Below are 25,651 nucleotides of genomic sequence, written 5' to 3' on the forward strand. Positions count from 1 at the left end.
AGAATCCAGAATCAAAGATGTTACAGTACTGGCAGAATTAAATCCAGCAAGATGTTACAATATTTTTGTTTTCTTCTGTCTTGCATTTTTGTTTACAAAAACTAAATTTACTTGTATGCAGTTGAGCTAGTTGAAAGACTGTTTTTATTATATTAACTGAAGATTTATCTTTCTTCTAATACAGTATGTAGCCACAGATTCTGTGGTTTGTCGAATTCTGCAGCACAGAGATGAGGCCTACGGCTTTTATGGTGGATGGATTATTTCATGTCATTTAGGCACACAGGTTCTAGGGTGAATTTCAGTGAACTCTGAGAATGTTTAAGGTCCCCCTAGGATGAAGGAAAGGAGAAAAAGACATGAATGCTAGGCTTCCAAGAACCATAGCAGAACACATTTAGTGGATTAAGTGACACTTTTCACGTAATGTTATACCACAAAATCTTTGAATACCAGGCAGATTCCACATGTGGAAAGGTATCTCTGAATATGATCTTGTGAATTAGTCAACAGCAACAAAAGGCACAACACTTGCTTGGATCCATGCTCTTGGGATCATTTTATCTTTCTACAAATCCATGAAAACTTTGTATGTCTATCTGTGGATTACTTAATTACAGTGCCAGGATAACAGTTCTTCTCTCTTTTTGAATATGTTCTTCTACAAGTAGGAATTAATGTGCATACCTTAATACTGCATGAAAACAATGACCAGCATAATAAATCAGGACAGGACACTGGCAGCATTTAGGAAAAGCTACTGTGCCTTTTGGCAGGGTTTCTGTCAGAATGGCCTAGTAGAACAATATGAATTGGGAGCTTCAGATTCATATTCCGGTTAGAGCTGAAATCATCCTATTTGTGTCTCAAATATGAATATTACAGTACTGAATCTTGCTTCTGTTGCACAAAAAATATGGTTTAAGCAGCGATTTGGCAATTGTGAGGTCCTTCTGGTGAGACGTCTGTAGCCTTTAAAAACAAAAAAGATCAAAAACTGGCAACTGTGATCCATAATCTCAAGTCTAGACTTCTCAAACTCTGTTTTGGGCTGCTGCATTCATTCTGCCACACTAACTCTTTATTTCTAGAGACCTGGGTGGAATAAACTGTGGTTATGGCTGTAGACATTGACTGCAGCCTCAGCTACCAGCACACTTATCTGAGTAAGACTTGACTGTGCTCTCCTGGAAGCTAAATTTATATTGTATTAAAACTGTGCACTTCACTTAGCACAGTGGCCTTTCAAGTATGTGCATTAGCACTAACATTTAGATTTGGACTTTGGATTCAGAATTTTAAAAATTAAGAATTTCTCAATTTCTCGATGTAAGTCCATTATAGTCTATAGCAGGGGTCTCCAAACTTTTCACACTGCGGGCCACATATTTGGGATATTTTTGAGGGCCAAAGGAATGCACATGTATGCCTACACTCTCAGCCGCCCACCCGTCCATCCACACTCCTGCATGCTCGCCCACCCGCCCGCCCACCTAACCATCTCCTAAGAACAAGGCGCACCAAAGTAATGTGACTTCTATCTCCTTGTGCATTATAAACTCCCAATTCCAAATCGTTTCACAATGACCACCAATTAGGCCTCACGGCTCCCTGAAGGTTTGGGAAGGCAGATGTGGGTTGGGTTTGTTTGTTTGTTTGTTTTTTGATCCCTTCTAGCACCCAGCTGAAACTAGTTTTCTAATTATCACCTGCCAGACTGGCCTTGAGATGACTCTTCTCATGAGATGAAACACCAGTGGTGGCTGTTTCCTTGCTGGGTAGAAATCTAATAGTCACAGTAATGAGGCCTCTTCCCAGAAACCGAAGCCTAGCTCAAGAAGTCCCAGACTCCACTGCTTCTCAGCATCTTGTTAGACCCTATTATGTGGACCTAGTTACTTCAAAGTGCCAATCTTTCCTCATAAGTATGTGGGGTTGTTTGCTCAAATATTCAGGCCAGAGTTGTTACAGGCACAGGCAGTAGCAAACTGCCTCAGCAAACTCAATGCAAAGGGTGTGTGGCAGCAGAATGGAAGTGAAGGCATTTCAGTTTGTCACTGGGAAATAGATAGAAATCAAAGACACACTGTCTTCTATTTGCATAATTGGAACCACTTTCAAACTCAGACTGGTACAGCGCTGGTTCAGAGCCTACATGTTCCTTGATGTATTTCCCTTTTCAAGGAACGGAACCATGCTTAAGCAGCTTTAGCTTTCATTCACCGAGACTGCTGGAAGTGTGCAGCCACATGCCAGTAGCTCCTGTGGTGTGAATACCAGCTAGCAGGCTGGCTGGTACATTAGAGGAAAGTAAATAACTGGATATCAGCTAGTAAATAACTGGATATACTCAGAATTTCTAGTTATAAAGAAAAAGAATGGCTTTGATAACAGCAGGGGCACCCATCATATCTCCAGGCTGAAAACCTAAAAGAGCTCCAGACATACAGCCGGATCCCATGCAAGCTCTTAACAGCCAGTAAAGCCTATATTTGCTAGGAGAGCAAGTGTGTATGTGCATGTATGTGTGCACATATCTTTTTCATTACAGTCTGTTCGCTTTTGGTTATCCACTTGAACACATAAATCAAGCTACTCAGCAATTTGGATCTAAGTATGTAATAATTAGCCTGCTTTGATAATTTTTTTTTTGCGGGGGGGGGGAGAGTGGTGGTGGTTACGCTTCTGGAAATGTTCATTCCATAAGGAAAAAGCTGATTCGGTCACTTTGGAATCTTTCATTGCACATGAAGTATCATGCAGCCAGTTGAACAGAATAAACACATAAAGCATTGGAATATGAAGGACTGGAGAATTAGGTGGGTGGGAAAAAGAGAATATCACTTGATGGGTTTATGTTTAATCAACAACAAAAGCATAATTTTGCTGCCATTATTACAGATGTATAAAACTAGCATCTGGGAACATTAGTCAATTCCCTCTGGATATTGACAACCACAAACATTCGACACACACAAAATATACTTTTGTGCATAACCAAACAGGCAATGAAACAAAATATACTTCTTCTACATGTCAAGAAGATGCCTGCTTCTTGGGAGGAAAGCGATGACAAACCTTGACAGCATCTTAAAAAGCAGAGACATCACATTGCCAACAAAAGTCCGACTAGTCAAAGCTGTGGTTTTTCCTGTTGTGATGTATGGAAGTGAGAGCTGGACCATAAAGAAAGCAGACCGCCGAAGAATTGATGCCTTTGAATTGTGGTGCTGGAGGAGGCTCTTGAGAATCCCCTGGATTGCAAGGAGAACAAACCTATCAGTTCTAAAGGAAATCAACCCTGAGTGCTCACTGGAAGGACAGATCCTGAAGCTGAGGCTCCAGTACTTTGGCCATCTCATGAGAAGAAAAGAGTCCTTGGAAAAAACCTTGATGTTAGGAAGATGTGACGGCAAGAGGAGAAGGGGACGACCGAGGAAGATAGGAGGGCCTGGCGTGCTCTGGTCCATGGGGTCACGACGGGTCGGACACGACTAAACGACTAAACACACAACACACACATGTCACTGTGCAAATTATTCTGGACGCCATCTAGAATTAGGAAGTAGCATGTTTTTGCTTTCTGGAGCTACCTTTACAGTTACTGAGGAGCCTCATGGCGCAGTGGTTAAACTGCTGTACTGCAGCCAAAACTGTGCTCACAACCTGGGGTTCAATCCCAGGTAGCCGGCTCAAGGTTAACTCAGCCTTCTATCTTTCCGAGGTCAGTGAAATGAGTACCCAGCTCACGGGGGGGGGGGCAATGTGTAGCCTGCATAACTAACTTGCAAACTGCCCAGAGAGTGCTTGAAGACTATGGGGCAGTATATAAGCAGCACGTTTTGCTTCTTGCTTTGCTTTTACTGAACTTCAGGATGGGAGCCATTAGAGCAGGACACAAAAATGAAACAGAATGCGAAGAGGAAAGTTTCAGTACAAGAAGAACAAATGATGTTCTCCATATGTGGGGTCAAAACTTGCCTTGTTCGTTTCCTCCCCTCTGCCAGCAAATTTGACTAGTAAACTGGGAGAAGGTACTTCAGCTCCTTCCCAAGGACAGCTTTGTGTCCCTCCAAACAATCAATCGTACTTCAACTAACACGTCTAACAATCACATAATTATAAAGCTTATTATGGGATCACATCTCTGGTACACACTACCCAGTGATAAAATTACAGAAGATATAACAGGAGGGGCTTAGTAAAATCTCAAAGTGTGACTGTGCCTCTCACCAGTTTTAGCCAAATCATGTCCGCACTCTTCTTCTAAAATGGTCATCTCAAAAACTAAGATAGCCACACACCCTCTGTCCCTACCCATGAGTACTTATTTCACCCAGGTGTATTAGCACAACGTATCTCCTTAAGTATTTACCAGTCTAAGACTCTCATTCTTCTTTAAGAACTGGTTTCTCATCTTCATGCTTAGAAAGCAAAATTTGCTGCTAATTGTTACAGCAAATTAAAAGGCCCCAGGTAAGGATTCCTATACTCAGGCATGGGTAATATAAATTAATTCTCCATATGTCTTCCTGTCCATCAAACTACCTGATAAAGAAACAGCTTACTTCCTAAAACTACTAAGAGAATGTCTAGTTGGCAATCCTTGAGAGCTTTGTTGTTAAAACTCAGACATTTCAGTGGGCATGCTGGTCTCTTCTAAAAGTGCTAGGCCTCATACCAACAGCCCTATGCTTTATGTTCTGTGGTCTCTTCAGGCTGGTCTCATTCTCTGACTCCAGTGTACTGATATTCTTTTTTTTTTTAACTTTCCAGAATGGCACTGATATCTTACTGTGAGACAGGGTGGCCATCTTGTACAATATTGTACACTGGAAGCAAACTGCATCATCATTTGAGTCCCACTGCCATGAGAGGAGTCTTTTCCAGTACAATTCTGAGGACAGACAGATGGATATTAAATTTAGATAGATTTTCTTTTTAAAGCTAAAAAATTAAGGAGATAAGAAGACTATGTGGCTTGGTCACCTCATTAAAATGCACACATCCCATGCAAAAAAAAATTGGCAAATTCTAAACTATTGTGAACTTCAAAGGGACCATGAAAAGATGCAGAAATTCTTCACACACTCTCATGGGAGGACATACATCTACACCTACCTTGCTGTCTTTTTAAATGTCCCAAGCGGTTCTTGTTTCTAAGCTTATGGATAATTTGTTGCTGTAGGTTTGCTTAGGTGCCTGGCGATAGACTGTCCCTTTTTTAGCGCTCGCCTCCCTGACAATTCCTGTGAATATTCCCATAAGTATTCCCCTGATCCTGAGACTGTCTCATCCCAACGTAGCCCATAAATTGTGGTTTTTCTGCCATCTACATTCTTTTTTTCCTTTTGGTTGGCCACTTGTGTTTCACTTTGGTGATTCGGGCACCCATGTTGTATGAAGGCAAAATGGTTCACTGACCACAGTTTGAATGGTGTGTCCTTTTATGTACTTGTTGCCCAAACTTTTCATTTTCTCACTAGCTATACAGTTCCATTATGGGACTGAATGAAGCCTGTATAAATAGGTAGGAGAAAAAAAAGATGTCCCTGGCACACCTTGCTGTTTAGCATCACTGCAGAGAGACAAGACTGCAGTTCCCCATATCATTTACAAGCCTTTATCATTCCATGAATATATGGAGACAGAGCTCTGAGGTAAATGTGAACAATCTAGGCATGTTATCCTTGTAGGAAATCAACCAAAATATTTTTGATTTTCTTCCAAATTTGCTTTCCAAAACTAAACTTGGATCCCAAAAGGGATCCCAAAAGAACAACAACCATCTTTGATTCGATTTGGATTCCTGCATTGAGAAGGACCTTGGACTCGATGGTTTTATAGGCCCCGTCCAACTCAATTATTCTATGAAGCATTGGGACTCAAACCTGACCTTATACATTCCGATAACCCTGTAAAGATTGCATGCCTGCTTATACATTGCCCGTAAGAAATATCACACACGAAATTCTATGATATAAAATTTATCTCTTATAATTCCATTTACATATCATGCCAAGTTAGCAGATTCCCTTTCCCTGCGATTGGAGGGCCAAAAATTTGAGACCGGTATATAGATCTTTGAGAGGCAGGCAAAGATAGAGAGGAACAGTACATTCCCTGGTTTTGTGCCACTGCTCCTAGGACTCATGCTATAAGAAAGTTCATGACTCATAATGCAGGTACTTCACTCTCTGCCTTGCCCCCAAATGGTCCAATGGGCCCAATGTCAGCACCCAATAATGCCAAGAATGAGGTGGAGGGAATGGAAAGAAAACCAATAACTGTAGTTACTTGGGTGATTTGGAGCATCATGCATACACATTCGTGCTGAGTCAGTGAGTTCTAGTGCCAGTTATTAATGGGCTGAGATGGCTGCCAGGATTTTAAAGCCATGTCATGTACAAAAATCAAACAATTGCGACATCCCCATGCTGCTGGGATTAGCATTGCCACTTGGAGGTCCACAAAAGCATTAAAGTTCCCTGAAGCTTCAACCATTGTCCTAAGACCACTAAAACATAGTGGTTTCTAAGCTTGCCTAAATGACCGTTGCATGTTTTATTTTCTTAAAGAGTAATTTCAAAGAAGCGACTTTTATACCTGCCTAATAGTACACAGCAGATAGAAAGCATACAGTTAAATGAATATATTTCTCTGCTTTCCTTTCTGTATTTTGGGCATGAGCACTGAAATATTTCAAATTTCCCATTAGCACAACTAAGTATTAACATGGGCCATAAATTTCCCTTCAAACCCAAGGGAATTGCAACCTCATTGGATGCCTCATGGATCAGAATTCATGGATTCTAGTTGATATAGCATTACAGTGGTATTAATAAAGAAACCCTCCTGGCAGAGAAAAAGCATTAAAGTAAGCAGTCCAGGAGTTGAGAAATGGGATAAATAGAATGTACTTCTGGGTAGCCAATTTTAAATTGCCACCGGCAATAATATGAATCTCGTCAGAGTCACTGTATTGATAGATCATGCTAAAAGCGTAATAGAAAATGCAATTGAGCTAGACTAATGTAAGATCACTACTGGCAAATACCATGAAGCTGCCTTGATTTCCATAACCAACAGGGCTGTTATTTCGAGGGTTAAATTTTCCATATACATAACATGCTCACAAAGATACCAAAAACTGACTTTTAGCTTTATTTCAGGTTATTTCACAAACAGTGCAACAAGCCATGATGAAATCTTGGAATTAAAATGAAATGCTATTTTTCTCACACCACATATCTCTTTTCCTCTGACTCAAAAAATACTTTTTCAAAGCACAGGGTAATCATAGTATGCCCAATCTGGGATTTCATGGAATACTGCTATGTTTATGAAACTAAGTCGGCCAATATCAAAAGCCAACTGAGAATTTTTAAGGACTTATATTTACATCATGTCCAGTTTTACTCCAACTGTTGTGTAATGGTGGAACTGTTAAACAAGCAACATTTAACACTATTGGATTTGAAAATTGTATGCATATGCACATTTGGCTCCCTTTTTACAGATCATTATAGCCTCTCAGGCTTAATTACATATTATAATAGACAGAATTCAGCAGGACTGAAATCATGAAACATGCTGGGTTTTTTTTAAAAAAAGAGTCATAGTATTTATGACTTATTCACGTGTCTGTCATTATTGAATATACCTACTACTGAAAGGAAAGGAAGTTCCATTGCACCTGGTTGACTGGAGAGCCAGCCCTACTATAGGGCAGAGTAATGTACCTGACTCAGGTGGCAGAACGCATGGGACAATGAATTGAAATCCACCACCTACAGCAGTGGTTCTTAACCTTTGTTACTCAAGTGTTTTTGAACTGCAACTCCCAGAAACCCCAGCCAGCACAGCTGGTGGTGAAGGCTTCTGGGAGTTGCATGCCAAGAACACCTGAGTAACCCAAGGTTAAAAACCAGTGACCTACAGGACCTCCATTACCACTCCAGAGAACCTTGCTGTACAAAACAGGCCATTGGGGAATACTGGAGAGCTCTCACCCCAGCTATCTTCCTGCTGAAGTACTACCAGCTCTCAAATGCCTGAGGAGTCTCAGGCTAGGCAATGTGGCCTTAATGTCGTTGGAGACTGCCTGTGATGTGATGGCAGAAAATCCTTGCTCATAATAGCTTGCTCCCAGGAAGGACCCCAGAGAGGCAAGTATTCTGGCTTGGCTAGCTATACAGAGAGCACCACCAGCCACTTTGCAAAGATGGTGCTAGTGTTCATAACAACAGTGCTTTTCCTGCTATCTTCAGTGGCAGAAGATGTGATATTACTGTACGGTGTTTAAAAATGTGAGGGTTTCGGTGCTGAGATCAGTATCACTTCTGAGAGCTATTCCACGTGGGTGGGATCCCATGACAGACCAGCTACCTCAGTTAGGGGCATCATAATGCCCCCCCTTCTTGAACTATCTTTCATTACTGATTCATCATGAGACTGAAAATTGTACTAACTATACAAAAAGTCCAAAGTACAGCTGGCTATGTGGTCAAGTGGTAGCCATATTAGTTTTCAGGTCATCAAGCAATCAAAGACCTTTCCCTTCAGGCAGGCTTTTCCTTCCTCACTGGTGGTCCAAGAGGGGTTTTAAATGGATGGTTATGCTCTGTTGTTTTAACTGTGTTTTAATATTGATTTTATTGACTGTTTTAATATAATACTTGTCTAATTATTTTTAAAAATATTTTGTATAGTTATTGTTTTTAGCTTTTAAATACAGGGGTTTTTTATGCTTTTGGACCTTTTTAAGGAGAAGATGGATGGATGGATGGATGGATGGATGGATGGATGGATGGATGGATGGATGGATGGATGGATGGATGGATGGATGGATGGATGGATGGATGGATGGATAGATAGATAGATAGATAGATAGATAGATAGATAGATAGATAGATAGATAGATAGATAGATAGATAGATAGATAGATAGATAGATAGATAGATAGATAGATAGATAGATAGATAGATAGATAGATAGATACAGTGGTGCCTCACTTGACAACGATAATCTGTTCCAGAAAAATCACTGTAGAACAAAATCGTCGTCAAGTGAAAGTTAAAAGCCCATTAAAATGCACTGAAAACCGTTCAATGCGTTCCAATTGGCGAAATACCTCACCATCCAGCAAAGATCCTCCATAGGGCAGCCATTTTCTGGTCCCTGTATAGCGAGGAATCTGTCCTTAACACAGCGGGGAGCCATTTTGCACAGCGGGGAGCCATTTTGAGAGCCACCAATCAGCTGTTTTTAGATCATCATTAGCGAAAATTCGGTTCCCGAAGCAGGGAACCGATCGTCGCCAAGTGGATTTTCCCCATTTAAACATCATTTTGCAATCATAAAAGCAATCGCAAAAACCTCATCGTTACGCGGATTCGTCGTGGAGCGGGGTAATCATTAAGCGGGGCACCACTGTAAATATGAGAAACTTTGTCTACAGTAATTTAACTGCTTATCACATGGAAATAACAGATGATATCAATACATGGGAAGCTATGAGACCTTGCTGGCCACAGTGACAAACAACAGAGCTGGAAACCGAGAGATCAAGATAACCCACATTATTTCCCACAAGGAGAGGCCGTTATGGACTTCAAGAAGCAATTAGGTATTTGAAAGGTTTTATGTAGCTATTAGAGAGTATTCTCTCTTTGAAAGAAAACCCTCCTGTCGCTGTGAAAAACCTTCCACGACATTCTAATCTAAAACCATCTTTTATTCCACAATAGGTGAGTCAATCATTTTAAGAAATATAGTAAACTGTGCAGTGAAATGTGAAATGTAGAACGTTATGTTATTTCTTCCTTGGTTCTTCCTAAATTGCCTTTTCACATTTGTATTTTTAAGTCTGCCCTGTTTTTCAAGGTCAAGATAACAGAACCTCGGCAACACTGGTGTGAGATGAAGCTGTAAGAACCCTCTGGAGCACCAGTACAACATGAACCTTGTGTTTATGGATTTGGCCCCACCACAGAATATTTCCTTAAGGCTCAATATCAGCAGCAACAGAAGCTGTAGCAGCTGTGGCCCTGTAATGAGACAGTGCAATCAATCATCACAGGGTTGATCAGTCAACTGGTATGAAGACATGAAGAGGCTAGAGCTTGAAACTATATTATTAAAGGTTCAGTGTTCATGTTCCCAAAAGCTCTTAGACAGGGATATATAAAAAAATACTACTAATTCAATTCCAACTGGAGAAAACTTTTTGAATAGCTTCTGGACAAAAAGAAGAAAACAAAACCACAAACCAAACACACACACAAACACACACACGCCTTTCATCCTGACTAAGAGCACAGTTACAGAGAAGCTCATTCATCATGACTTTTGTACTCATCTGTTTTATCAACATCACCTCAACACCTAATATTTCAGTGTTCTAGCAAGAGATTTACTCTTTGCCATATGTACTCCTTTCCAACAGTAAAACTGCAGCCTGCATTAGTTTATAAAAGGAAATACTATATGTATATACACACATGCATGTACATACACATCTATCTATCTATCTATCTATCTATCTATCTATCTATCTATCTATCTATCTATCTATCTATCTATCTATCTATCTATCTATCTATCTATCTATCTGTCTGTCTGTCTGTCTGTCTGTCTGTCTGTCTGTCTGTCTGTCTGTCTGTTTATCCGTCCATCCATCCATCGATACCAATTTTTTAATATCTCTACAAAAAAAGATGATATATCAGAAATTAGAGAAGTGTGTTATAAATCTCGTCCGTTCATGCTTATTTGTCCAGACCTGGCCCCATTTGTGAGTAATTAAACTCATAAGGGCAATTGCATGCAACATCTTTAATTTGGTCCTCAAACTACTGAACTCTTTGTTTAAGTTCATCATCAGTCATTGCTGCTTCTAAGCCATCTGCTTGTCCTTGAATATGATACTCAGTGCAGACAGATATTTGGCTATATGGCCCCAAGTTCTGTCCTGGATTCATCTAGGTTGCTGTTCATCTCTCCCAATGCCAGCAAGCTCCTTTTCCCTGGGGCTAAATCCACATGTTCAGATCCAGCATTCCTGGACATTGCAGCCTATACTTACTTTATTTGTGTTTCTTTGAAAACTGCAATCCAAAGCAGCAGAAGCAACCACGTTCTGTTTCAAATGATGTTTGTTTTCCAAATAGGAAAATTACTGTCCCTTCCCTGTTTGTCTCAATAGCTGCACTTTACATAGAGAGAACAGAGTTGCTTTTTTTCTGTCAGGCACAGAACACTTTGAAGAAATACTGTAGCACTGTTTTGAGAGTCACATTCTACTAACTTATTGGATTTTTCTCTCTCTTTTGAGCAGAATTCCTACTCGTAGACACCAAAATACATAAAACATTAGGAACCAGCATTTCATTCTTGAATTTCACGTGGACAAAATATTTCTGTTTCTTCAATTAGCCTACAGGTGCTCTGGAGAGCTAATTAAACATAAAACATGAACCAAATGTATCTTTCCTAAACTAAGCTAAGGGAGATATTCTAGTGCTGATAAGATAGGACAAGGAGTTTATAAGAAAGACTTTACGTAAAAGAAAAGAAAAAAGAAAGAGAAGAAAAGAAAAGAAGAAGCCTGAAATACTTTGCATTAAATAAAAAAGCATGGGGTAGGCATCTCCTATTGCAACTATGGGTAAACAACAAGCTAAATTATGGCTGGAATGCTCTTAGTTTTCACATAAGATTTCCGTAACTTGCTACAATGCCTTGTTCAGCAAATGACACTAATTGATGAAGTGCCAGAATATATCCCAGTTATGCTAGAGGCTTTCTCTGCTTTTTCATTGTGATGCGGAGATTCTACTTTGTAGTTGGAGTTGGATTCAGTTCGATGCTGACGTGGGCCTAGTGGCACAGCAGCATGGATAAGAGACCAGATGGATAGGGGTGGGCCAGGCATGGCCTATCTGCATGGTTTTTGTTGCTTAATCATTTGCCTTCATAGGTCTGATAATGATTTTGCTTTCTCATGTACTATTGCTTAATTTAGTAGTAGACTGGTTCCCCATTGCCTTGGCTGGCGTTCTTGTTTTGTTTTGTTTTTTGGAGTAGTTTTCAAGAGTTCTTTAGTGCTCTTGGGGTGCCAGAAAACATGAAACATAAATGGCAAACTAAAAAAAGGCTTTCCTTTGAGTGTAAAGCTAAAGGACCAGTGCATGGAAAACATGAACAATGGGCGTATTGTCCCCAAAAGAACCCATAATGAAAGAAATATGAATAATTTTGCAATGCACATTCCTAATTCCTCACCTATCCCCTTTCCTGCTGCATCACTCCTCCTCTTTGTGTGACAGAAAAGGATATTTCAACCAGGATTGAAATATCCTGAATTTTCTGTGATGTATAAACCTGAAAGTACTGTATAGCTAAATGCTTGCAAGAGCTGAGATTGGAAGTCAACTTTAAGCCAGGGTTGTAAGTGGGCTTCTGCCATGGAAGCAAGCATTTAACATTTGTTCTTGATTCCCACACACCCAAGAAAGCAATGATTAAACGCTGAATCAGAGCTTGTTAAATAAGGTAGACTAGTCTAAAGTTAATCTAAATCTAAAATTAATAGATACTTACGGCTTGAAAAGCACAATATATACAAGCCTCACATTTATAAATCCAGCCCCAGTCATGAGGTGTGATCTGAGAGGATTTGGCAAAGTGATATCGATCAGACACATCCCACCACAGTACTATAGAGTGTCACTTCATGCAGCTGCAACACTTTGCCCCACTCTTTTTACTTTCCTCTTCTGCACTTCGGATATCAATCAAATGCCTCCCCAAACTACCCCAAGCAGCAATGACCCCAACACATCACCTGGGTGGACCTCTTCATGCTGAGAAGGACTTGATCTCAGGAGTCTTGCGTTTAAACTGTATCTATGAGCAACCAACCAGGTCCCAACTAACAAGGGAGTGAAACAAGGCTGCATCCTGGCTCCCTTATTGTTTAACCTTTTTATGAACACTCTCACTCCCTTTTTGACAAACTTCGACCCAAATTGGGAACTCATCCCATCCCAATACTACTCTATGTGGACAATTCAGTCGTCATTTCCTGCACTCATCCAGGCCTAAAATGCCTGATGTGCAGAGTATCTGGGCAAAAAATAAAATGCAATTAAATTATAATGAATCAAAAATACTGGTTTTTACCAAAACATGGGAACAACTTCAATGGAACCTAAATGGAAATCATATAGAACAGGTTAAACAGTATAAATAGGTGTTCTTTTTTATTATAAACACCCATCGAAAAATGGCTATAAATGTAGCTAGGATCACTACTCAATCTATTCTGTATTTTTACTATAATTCAGGAAATTGGTTTGTCCCGGCAGCATTACAAGTTTTCAAGTCCAAAATTATTCCACAAGCCCTCTATGGTTTCCCAATTTGGGCAAGTGCTTTGGATCGATCGATTGAACAGCTACAATCCTCCTTCTTACGCAAAGCGTTAGGACTACCTACTCGGTGCTCTGTCTGGAGTCCAGAGTATCTTTAATACAAACTGTAGCTTAGTTGAGTTCATTCAAATTTTGGTTAAGTATCTATTACAATTCAGACATGGACAGTTTATTTGTTAAGAGTTGCAAAGTGAATGTTATGTTGTTTGAGATTTTCTTCAGTAATCTCCAAACAGAGAACAAAAACAAAGACTCTGGACACAGGAGACGTTCCCTTCACCAAAAGTATATTTACAAATATACATACGTCGCGCCTCAGAACTGGCAAATCCATGATTCCTTCTGACAAAGTGACGAGCTGCTCCTTCATATATCAACCTAACAACTAAGCTTAGTAAGCACCTTGCTTATATATTATAGTCTGATGCAACAGTGACACAGCAGATTGAACTCTGCACATGTGCAGCAGTGTCACATGACTTTCACTCTGGCTCACTGCCAACCTGAGTGACTCAGCTTTTTCTGTCTCCCATAAACCACCAAGGCAATTCCACACTGTATTTTATATAAAATACTGACACTATTACACCAACTTCTGTGGGACTCTGTCCCGCCTTTTGGATCAATGGTCCTCTTGGAAAAATTGAAATCAATTGGTATCAATAGCAACTACCTTGGAGATCTAAGTCAAGAGCTAGGTTTCCAGATTATTAAAAGAAGAATTTTGGATATTGAATTTCAGGACCTTTGTAGTGCTGCCAATAAATTCTGTTTTTCCATATTCCTCCTAAAATGGGTAAACCTGCTGCCTATCTTTCCTTGCTGAAATGCCCTCAAAAATGTAGGGCCTTCTCTTTGGCCAGATGCAATGTCATGCGGACTGCTATATTACCATGTTTTCCCCAAAATAAGACAGGGTCTTATATTAATTTTTGCTCCAAAAATGTATTAGGGCTTATTTTCAGGGGATGTTTTATTTTTTCATGTACAACCATCTACGTTTATTCAAATACACTTGTGTCATCTTCTGGTTGCTGAACAGTGATGGAGGGTGGGGTTTCACAACTGGGGCTTATTTTTGGGGTAGGGCTTATATTACGAGCATCCTGAAAAATCATACTAGGGCTTATTTTCAGGTTAGGTCTTATTTTTGGGGAAACAGGGTATATGGCAGATTTAATGCAGTTCCCTAGTCTGAAAGGCTATGTTTTTATATGTTTTATATGTTTTTGCACTGCCTGCTTTACTCGATGGGCAGATCAAGGTTAATAGCCCCAATTTTATTAAAGCTGGAAGGGAGGTCAGATCTGGATAAAGTTCGCTATATGCTGATGGCTGACTGACATTGTAGAAAGAGTCGCAGACTTCCTTGATACTATTGTTAGGAGATGAACCGTTGTCCCTTTAAGGATGTCCAACACTTTTCTAGGGACGTAAGGGTGCTGCAGGTTAACACTTTTCTGCCCTCTTGATGCCTATATATAGTGGTGCCTCGACTTACGAACGCCCCGACTTACAACCATTTTGAGTTAGGACCAGCTCTGGCTACAAAATTTTGCTTCGACTTGTGATCAGAGCTTCAAACAGAAAAAAGCAGGGGGGAAAGGCGGGGAATTCAAATTGCTAACTGTTGGTAGGCGAAGATGCTGCTTCTTTGTAGCTCTTTTGCTCCAGCAGTTAGAGTGAGTGCAATCGGAAGAGGCTTCGGACTGCCTGGTAAGGTAAGGTGCTGCTTTCCACTTTTTAAAAACTGTTGTGGGTGGATTTTGCAGCATGTTTTTCGGTTGGGTGGTGGGATTATGTTTCTATGCTGTGATGCATCTTGCAGGGTTTGGTTATTGGGGGGGAGTTTTCCCATTTCCAATGGGTCTTGCAGGGTTTGTTTATGGGGGGGTTCTCATTTCTGATGGGTCTTGTGGGGTTTGTTTGCTTTTTGCTCTTCCCCCCCAATTTCTGATGGGTCTTGCGGGGTTTGTTTGCTTTTTGGGTCCCCCCCATTTCTGATGGGTCTTGCGGCGTTTGTTTGCTTTTTGGGTTTTTTCCCCATTTCTGATGGGACTTGCAGGGTTTTTTTGCTTTTGGGTTTTTACCCATTTCCAATGGGTCTTGCAGGGTTTCTTTGCTTTTTGCTTTGCTTTTTTGCATTTCCAAAGGGTCTTGCACAGTTTGCTTTCTCCTTTGCTTTTTTTTCTATTTCTGCTTTGCTTTTTTTGCATTTCCGATGGGTCTTGCATAGTTTGTTTGCTTTCTGCTTTTTGTTTGTTTGTTTGTTTTGCATTTCCGATGGGTCTTACATGGTTTATTTGCTTTCTGCTTTGCTTTTTTTGCATTTCCAAAAGGTCTTGCACAGTTTCTTTGCTTCTCTTCTCTTTTTCTTTTTTCCCTTTGGCCGGAACAGATTAATCACGTTTCTGATGGGTCTTGCAGTGTTTTTTGTTGTGTTTTTTTGTGATTTTTTTTCTTCGGCCGGAACAGATGAATTGCATTTCAATGCATTCCTATGGGAAATGGTGCTTCGACTTACGACCATTTTGAGTTATGACCAGCATTCCATTTTTTACGTATGCCAATAAAGGTTTTATCCATCCATCCATCCATCCATCCATCCATCCATCCATCCATCCATCCATCCATCCATCCATCCATCCATCCATCCATCCATCCATCCATCCATCCATCCATCCATCCATCCATCCATCCATCCATCCATCCATCTATGAGCACAGTATCAGAGTTTGAATTGCAGCTCACACACATTTTATTAAATATTCTGCATGTTTCATTTCTCGGTCTTTTTCTTTGATCTACTTTTACTCTTCCACCCTACATGTTTCAAGACCAAACACTAATTGAGTCTGTTTATCTCTTACAATCCCAAATAAAACATTTCAGTATGTAACTGGGTTCCTAAAAGCTGAAAACTGTCCTAAATCCACATTAATGATTTCAGTTTTAAAATCATGTCTGAATGCTGGGCAGAGAAGTTTTGTTTTTCACGCTGTCTAGAGACCAATTAAATATACCTCTAAATTGCTGACTGTCTGAGATTTTACAGACTAGGTTCTTAAACCCCCACTCCTCCCTGCGAACTCATCATTTATCCTCTTCTCTGAACTACTTCAGAACTGGAGCACTTGGGGAAACACAAAGAAATAGAATGTATATTTGATATATGTCTAAACTCGTCTGCAACAATTTATAGAACAAAATTTTACACCTAAACAACTCAGAGAATAAACATGAATAAAACATCCATGTGGATATGCTCTTTTTTTTAAAAAAATCACCTATGGGATTTATTTATTTATTTAAAATATTTACACCTTAAATTTGGCTTCCACTATTCACCTCTGTCATCTAGTGTACCTCCAGCTAGCTATGAAAAATATGGTATTTAACAGGTGGCTCATGTAAAACTCTGGAATCTAAATCGGGGCCCATAAACATATAGCTTTTTTTTCATACCAACCTTCATTGGATTTGGTTGGAGGTAGGTTCTTGATGGGACCTTAAGAAAAAAAAAACCCTCCTTATCCTCTTCTATGTCCTCCCAGTTACAGGAAAAAGTTTTCAATTACAGTGATGCCTCGCTAGACGATGATAATCTGTTACACTGAAATCACTGTTTAGCAAAATCATTGTCTAGCGAAAAGCATTTCCCCGTTGGAATGCATTGAAACCTGTTTAATGCATTTCAATGGGGAAGAATCGTTGTTGTCTAGCGAAGATCGGCCATAGGACAGCTGCTTTGCGAACCACCAATCAGCTGTTTAAATCGCTGCCTTGCGAGGCTTAGGTCCCAAAAACACCTGTTTTGCGAGCGCGGAGGGAGCTGTCAAAATCGTCGTCTAGCGAAAATCGGTTTGCGAAGCAGGGACTAAACACTGTCCAGCGAAATTCCCCCATAGGAATCACTGTTTTGCGAATCACTATAGCGATCACAAAAAGTCAATGTCTAGCGAAAAACCTGTCATGCGGGGTGACTTTCTAGCGACACACCACTGTACTTTTATAATTGATGCCACACATCAGCAATGCTCTAATACAATGGCTTTTTTTTTTAAAAAATAATCTTTTTGGCCAGTTGAGAGCCACAAGTTACACTTTGATTCATTTCCAGTTGTCATACATGTCGAAAACAAACCAACATTATGCGATCCTGCCTGCATCAAAGAAGTAGAAGCCTCTGACAGGGACTCTGAAAGGGCTGATTTGCTTCAGCAATTATGTCATGTGATTGCTGGAAAAACAAGCAAACTGGCCAGTCCACACAGTGGGTCAAGCAATAGGACAAATGCCTGTCTAATCACACCTTTAGAAGGATTGGAGGCTCAGCTAGGCTTGTCTCTGTTGGCTGGGCTTAGACTAATACACGAATAATGCTGCTTCCTAGAAAATTATATTAGTGTATACATTAACTATGAGAAAAAATGTTGTTAAAGTCATATCTCCAGCTTAACAGTCTAGAGACAATGTGGCAAATGCCAGAAGCCTATTTAGTAAACATTCAGAAATAAAGATTAAAAATATGGGGGTATGCTTACCGTCTCTTCTGTTAAGCCTTGCAAATCCTGGGCTGTGGCTACTGGACAGCTCTGATGAACTGCTGAATGATGATTGAGGCAAGGCAGACACCAGCTGATCATCACAATTATCTGTTGGAGAAAAACAGCACGATTCAGGCTCACACACTTAAACAAGAACTGCTGAAAACCATAACTGAAACAAAACAAGGCAAACATCTGAATTGACCTTGTACATCTCTGATCACGTCTCCACTATGTTTGTCTTGAGTCTGTTAGAGCTACCAGTGCTAAGATCGCTTTTTTTATTTGATCAATATTTCATCAGATTACCATGGTGTAATTTACTGGGTTCAATGACTCTTTCTGTACTCCTTGTTCCAACCTAATGTTGGAGACAGGTTTGATAAATAGCCAGACCTTACAAGCTGCTATTTATGACCACAATTATTGACACATGCCAGTATAGGCAACAACAAGCTAGAGATGTCCTGAAAAATATATATTCGTGTTTGTTTGTGTGTGTGTCTCCATAGCAAATACATGTCACTAGAGACTTTTTTGAAAAGAGAAAAGCTGACATTAACGACAACATAGTTTTTTTTAACTAAATGTGCCTTGTTATTGTACTTTTTTGTGTGTATGAGATGTAGAACAGACATGAAATCATTACTGAACAATTATTAGTATGCAAGTCCTGGGCTTTGTATACAATGAAGCAAGAGCATTTCAGGAAAATAGAAACAGAATTTAACTGCATTTCCCAATCAATGGCTGCTCTCTTTGTTGAGGAGTAAGAGTTATCTCATCTCCAAGATGGCGGACCGGTAGCTGGTCGGAGTGTTTTCTCTCCACCACTTCGGTCTAGTCTTTCCTTTTTCTTTCTTTTCTGGTTGCTTTTGCTTCACTCGTTTTATTTCCGCTTCACTTATTTTATTTTTACTTCATTTAGCTACTTAGTTTATTTTTTAGTTTATAATTTCTTTCTGTTTTCTGAGTTTCTTTTCCTTGTTCCTGAGGTTCTCTTCCTGGTTCCTGGTTCCTGCCTTGCTTGGACTGCTTCGGAGGCTGCTGAGAGAGCTGGAGGAGGCGGAGGGAGAGACCTGACCTTGGCCTGGCTTGTCAGCGAGGCAGAGTTTGGCGTCCCGGGAGCTTGTGCTGTTGCTGCAGGGGTTGGGAGAGCTTGCCTTTCATTCCATGGGGGCTGGAAGAGCTTAAGCCCTTGGAAAACTATCATGCTTGGTGGGCCTGGTGCTGGGGGCCTCGGGAGACGTGGCCCAGCGTGGAAGGGCCCAGAAGAGCTTGCCGGTTCGAGAGCTAGAGCCCCTGGAGGCTGTGGATGCCGTTCAAAGGAGTTGGGTGAGCCTGTGCTTCTGAGAGACTGAGAGACCGGCTGAAGCCTGTGAAATCTGATACCGGCTTCTTGGAGGGCCAGACAGAACTGTGACTCTTTGCTATTATTTATGGCCAGAGAAGCCCAGTTTACAGCAGTGGACCCTAAAAGGTCAAATGGGGAATTCCCCTTTCAACCCTATAACGCCGAGAGAGCCAGCACAGGTATCATGTCTTCAGTGGCTCTCCTCCTGTTCTCCCTCCTTGCAATGCTATATCGAGTTCTGCCTCTGACTGTCTGGGTGGGGGTTTTTGCCCCCATGAACTTGAACTCATACCCAGCAACCACGCTGAGGAAAATAAGACCTGCTGCTAGGGGGGAGAAGCCTGGGTTTATTTTTCTCTGCTTTTTCACTATATTAATTTTTTGTTGCTTTTTTGTTTTATTTTGTTTTACTTCGTTCGTTGTCATTAGCTTGCCCCATTCTATTTTTTGTTTAATCCATTTGTAACAAATGCATATTTTAAATTTCAATATTATATTTATTTAAACTGTATAATTTGAATTTTATTGAATTTTCTAATTTGGATATAATTATAATTAATGTCTATTGTAAATGTTTCATTGCTATTAATGTTTTTTCCCAGTTATTATTTGTTAATTTTTATTATTGTTTTCCAGTATCACCTAAGAGTATTTTGCCTATTTAGTTTTTTCTTTCTCTCTTCTTCTTACTTTTTTGACTGATATGGAGAGGAAGGCCTGCAGGCCCAGTGAGGGTTCTAACATCACAGTGATTACAGGTAAGGGGAGATATGGCACTGGTACAGTGCCTACTTGTGTTAGAAGAACAGTGAACAGATGTTTGAAGGCTGTTCACTGTTCTGGCACTGTGACCAACTGCCAATATCGAGGTAGGCAGCCTAGTTGGCCCTCTACTCTGAACCTGGTCCTGTTGAACGCCAGGTCTGTATCCAACAAATCCCAGCTTATTCAAGATCTTATTCTGGAGGAGGATGCAGACCTGGCGAGCATAACTGAGACCTGGATGAGTGGGGAAGGAGGGGTTCCTCTGACCCTTTCCTGTCCTCCAAGTTATGCAGTCCAGCACCAGGGCAGACTGGAGGGGCGTGGGGGGGAGTTGCCATTGTCTATAGAAAATCTCTAGAGGTTACTAGGCGCTCCTTGATCGTGAAGCCAGGTTTGGAGGCCCTTCATGTGTGGATTGGGGCCAGGGATGGTATTGGGATCTTGCTGGGTTACCACGCTCCCTGTGACCCAGCCACCTCCCTACCAGAGCTGGCGGACTTCGTCTCCGCGGCACTGTTGGAGTCCCCGAGACTTCTGGTCCTGGGTGACTTCAACATCCATGCGGAGGCGGAGGTATCCAGTCCAGCTCTTGAGTTCTTGGAAACCATGGCTTCCTTGAACTTATCCCAACATGTCAACGGCCCCACGCACATGGGTGGCCATATGCTTGATCTGGTCTTTTCTACTGAGTGTAGTGAACGTGGTCTGATGGTGACTGACCTCGTGTCAGTCCCCTTGTCATGGTCAGACCATCACCTAATAAAATATAACCTCGCAATGGCACTCTCTCCTCGTAGGGAGCATGGATCTATTTTGATGGTCCGCCCTCGAAGGTTACTGGATCCAATTGGTTTCCAGGATACCATGAGAGGGATTCCAGCAGAACTGTCTGGTGCTCCTGTCGAAGCTTTGGTTGATGGCTGGTTCTCCGCCGCTACTAGGGCCATAGACACGATCGCTCCCAAACGCCCTCTCAGAAGCAGAGGTCGGCCAGGACCCTGGTGTAATCAGGATCTACGAGCAATGAAGCGAATAAGGAGATGGCTAGAGTGTGTTTGGAGAAAGAAACCGACGGGTTATAATAAGATAGCTATCAGGATCACAACTAACTGTTACCTAGCCAAGGTAAAGGCTGCTAGAAGATCTTACTTCGCTGACCAGATAAGCGAAGCTACCAACAAGCAGGCAGAACTTTTCCGTATAGTTCGCGATCTATCCGGAATTGGTCTGGGCGAAGGGCCTCCCGCTAGCATCTCACCTGACCAATTTGCAGCATTTTTAAAATCTAAAGTGGAGGCCATCTGCCGTGATCTTTCTCCGTTTTTAAATACAATGGATCGAGCAGAGATGTCCAGCGCTCTGCCTTGCCCGGCAATTCTTGACTCCTTTCAGCCTGTAACACCAGATTTTGTTGGCAAGGCACTTGATCGCTGTCGGGCCACCACCTCTTCTCTCGACCCTTGCCCAGCCTGGCTAATCAAAGCAGCCAGGCCTGTAACAATAGAATGGGCCACTGCAATAATTAATGGATCTCTTCAGGAGGGCAAGGTACCCCTTGCCCTCAAGGAGACACTCATTAGGCCCATTAGGAAGAAACCAAATTTGGCGACGGAAGATATTGGCAATTATAGGCCCGTCGCCAATGTTTCTTTCCTTAGCAAAGTGGTTGAGAGGGTGGTGGCAGATCAGCTCCAGGAGCTATTGGACGAAACCAATGCCTTGGACCCATTCCAGTCGGGCTTCAGGCCGTGCTGTGGTACAGAGACAGCACTGATTGCACTGATGGATGACCTGTTGAGCGAGGCTGATGGGGGCAATATGTCCTTGTTGGTCCTCCTCAACATTTCGGCGGCCTTTGATACCGTCGACCACGGTATCCTTCTGGGGAGGCTCTCTGAGTTGGGAGTCGGTGGCCTGGCGCTTGCCTGGCTCCGTTCCTTCTTGGAGGACCGTCCCCAGAAGGTTGGTCCGCAGCATGGGGGTACATCTGGACCCAGCGCTTACCATGGAAACCCAGGTGGCGTCCGTGGTCCGCTCTGCCTATTTTCATCTATGGCAGATTGCCCAGCTGCGACCCTATCTTGATGGGGGGGCTCTCGCTACTCTAGTCCACGTGCTCGTAATCTCAAGATTGGACCACTGTAACGCACTCTATGTGGGGCTACCTTTGAGGCTGACACGGAAACTTCAGATGGTCCAGAATGCGGCAGCCAGGCTTCTTAGTGGGGTGAGAAAGCACCAACATATCTCCCCCACTCTGGCTGCTCTGCACTAGTTGCCTGTCCGTTTCCGCGTTGACTTTAAAGTGTTAATGATTACATATAAAGCCCTAAACAGTTTGGGACCTCAATATCTGGCAGATCGTCTTCTCCCACCCAGATCTACCCGAATCACCCAACATAGCCAGCAGGGATGGCTGAGGGGTCTGATGCCGAGGGAGGCCCGGAAGGAAAAAACGAGAAACTGGGCCTTCTTGGCGGTGGCCCCCTGGCTGTGGAACACCCTCCCTACTGAAATTTGGCTGGCACCCTTGCTGGGCATCTTCAAAAGCCAACTGAAAACTTGGCTATTCAAGCAGGCCTTCCCGCCAGTCAATTAAGTGATGCTTATTTCTTATTTCTTTCCTTTTAACTCATGCCATCTTGGGACTCTTTGCTTTGCTTTAAATTGATTGTTAAAAATTGTAAGTTCTTTGATTATATATTTTTCTGTTTTTATCTCAGTAAATTGTGTATATTTTAAATTGTTTGCTATTTGTACGTTGTGAGCCGCCCAGAGTAGACCATGTCCAGATGGGCGGCATATAAATGCAATAAATAAATAAATAAATAAAATAAACATAAGCAGATTCCCATCACTATTCTGGGATGTTAAATCCTTCTCTAGCTTGGTTGCTAAACAGGATCAGTGTTCTTTTTCCATTTAAATTTACAAACAAACAAACAAATAAATAAAACATGTTCTGGTTTTAGTTGAAAGAAGATGGAATGAAGTACAAGAAAAACATGTTCTGTTTACTATGATGTGCTGGCATTAGGTGTTTAACAATAGGTGGAAATAATGTAAAACACCACTATAATGGGACCAAACGGCTCAGGAGACCTGAATAGATATAGTGCAGGAATCTCTCTGCCTGTAATTCTCAGAACAAAGGTGTGTGTGTGGGGGGGGTATCAATGATGGATCCCACCTTGTATGTACCAAAGTGTTCAATGAAGCTAGAAGTGTTTATACAATTGCATCTGGCTTTAAAGAAGGAATTAATTCTAATTCACTGAGCATTCTTTCCACAACAATAATATCTTAGGGAGTTGGAAATAAGAAAACAATTATCTACATACAACAAATCATGATGAGAGCTATTAGTGCAGGTTCTTTCACGAAATCTCTGTACAGGGGTTTCAAATGTCTTTGCTTTTCCTTGTCTGAGAGGTTATGTTCATACAAATTAGCTCACATCAAAAGTTCCGACATAAAGATCATTTTGCCATCAATCATTTTGCCTCGAGGCATTCCATCTACTGAGATGTTCCTCTGTGCAAAATCCTTTGAATTAAGAATCTAAGAACTACCTATGTGGTGTCCACCTACACCCACAAGCTGCTTAACCAGCACTGCTGAATTAGATGCCACCCATAGAAATATCATGCTAAAGTCATCAGCTTTTAGAATCCAGGAAAGTATCTGTTGGTTCCACATGTCTATTCCTTTCTAGGTCAGTAGCTGTGATATCACATTCTAGCAACCTGCTGTGGTGATTGTACTATAGAAAAGCTGACTGCAGATGTGAAGTTCCCTCCTCCAGAAAGCTACACTATGAGCAAGGTGTTTATCTGACACGAACTTCCAGGAACTCCTAGAATTCTGAGGTAAATGGGTTCTCTTTTTTCCCCAGTATCCAAATTGTCTTATAAATTTGTGTCACTGGATGACTTATAAGGATCAGTTTTCCTCCACTGAAAAATATTGTAAAATGTTGTGTGCTGTGTTTTGTGTGTCTTACACATGAACTTTATCATTAGTTATAGATATTTATGAAATGTTTAGGTTTGGTTTTTTTTAAAATGATTATTTGATATCTTACTAGCAGTGTGCAACAGCTTTGTGCTGAGCTTGTAGTCACAAAATAGAAATGTTTATTCTGGAGGATGGCATTAGTAAAAAAGATGCCAAGACCTTTGTATTTACTGTATCACAAGAAATCTATTCATGGATGAACTGCGGCAAAAGACCATTAAGCTTACTTACAGAGATCTCTTGACACAGCTTCTGTGTTTGTAGGTTGGCTCAGGCTATCATGAGAGAAATACCTTGTGTTGCCTGGCCTTACCTCACAAGGAGAGTAAGAAATAGGAAGTAAAAACAACAGAGGAAGTGGATTTAAGAGGACCAATCTGCACAAGATCTAGAGGAGACGGGTTAAAAAACAGCTATATCTGTATATCAATTCCCTCCTTTTGATCTATGTTACCTATGATGCACCTTAATAATCTGTTCCACAATTATGAACACATCATCACAGCTATGGTGTGTATGTGTCTTGTAAATAAAAGAATATGGAAAGAGAAAACAGAGATTAATATAGATAGCCACTTCAGACAATAAAAATGGCTGCTTCCATTGCTGCTTAATAGTTCGACAGTGCTTTCAGATATTCAAAGGGATTCATTATCTATATGGATTAGCCAGCTTTGGCCTGAATTCTACTGGAGATTTACACCAGTATAACTGCAACCTCACAAATAGTGGCAGTGGATTGTCACTTGCATTCCCAGTGGCATGCCAGTCATACAACCTTGCACCTAACTAGGAATTAAAGCTGCAATTTGTTAGTTTGCAGCAGTGCACTGCCATGATGGACACAGTTGCACTAATCCTGGCGTATACACCCAACAAGATTCTGGTCTTTAATAATTTGAAGAACTCCATTAATGGAGCCCAGAATTTGGAGTTAGTGCCTTTCTCTATTTTCTAAGGTACTTTAAAAATAAGTTTCTTTGCTTTGACAAACAAGAGCAAAGCTACTATGCCTGCAACATAGTTCTTATTCACTACTTTTCAGTGGATCAGAAGTGGCCTGTCTGCCTGTCACTCACCACTGGGGTGTGTTCTTGAAGTCTCTTTTTGTACTGCTTTACCTGCATCTCTCTGTTGGTGAATACTGTGAGTAGTAGAGAACAGGAAGGAGTGAGAACAGGCAATTGTGACAGGAATTCATGGTTTTTTTTAGCATCGGGGAGTTGTTTTACTCCTCTGTCAGAAGGCTGTTTATTTTAACACGGATGTGGAATTGATTCATTGTCCACATTATTCGGCCACTTGTCCCTGGTTTTGTTGTGTTAAAATGGGATTGGGGGGTTGAGGGAGAAGCCTAGACACCAAGCATCTTGCATGAGCCTCCTGCCACTTACTTGCTTGCCCAAATCTTCCCCTAGTCCTGGGGTATGGGGATGTAAAAGGCAAAATCAACCCAAGGAGGAGTCTCACAAACCCTAGAACCAGTGACTGAAAGGCAGAAAAACATGGCCACCTCCCCTTCCCCCTCTCCA

General features: G+C 41.3%; 1 protein-coding gene and 1 long non-coding RNA gene across 2 annotated transcripts in view; one reads left to right on the forward strand and one right to left on the reverse strand.

Annotated features, from left to right (window-relative positions):
- The window catches only part of CNTNAP4 (contactin associated protein family member 4), a 341,638-nt gene that overhangs the window by 224,433 nt on the left and 91,554 nt on the right, over nucleotides 1-25,651 (reverse strand). Inside the window, exon 2 of the mRNA XM_072992357.2 lies at nucleotides 17,981-18,091. Coding sequence (XP_072848458.2) covers nucleotides 17,981-18,091 — 111 coding nt within the window. The remainder of the gene's footprint in view (nucleotides 1-17,980; nucleotides 18,092-25,651) is intronic.
- Nucleotides 15,522-15,918, forward strand: LOC144586975 (uncharacterized). Its single transcript, XR_013542089.1, has 2 exons — nucleotides 15,522-15,590; nucleotides 15,776-15,918. It is a non-coding gene; the product is annotated as an uncharacterized LOC144586975 (long non-coding RNA).

The sequence above is a fragment of the Pogona vitticeps genome, chromosome 2, assembly GCF_051106095.1.
Source record: "Pogona vitticeps strain Pit_001003342236 chromosome 2, PviZW2.1, whole genome shotgun sequence".
In the NCBI taxonomy this organism is placed as follows: Eukaryota; Metazoa; Chordata; class Lepidosauria; order Squamata; family Agamidae; genus Pogona; species Pogona vitticeps.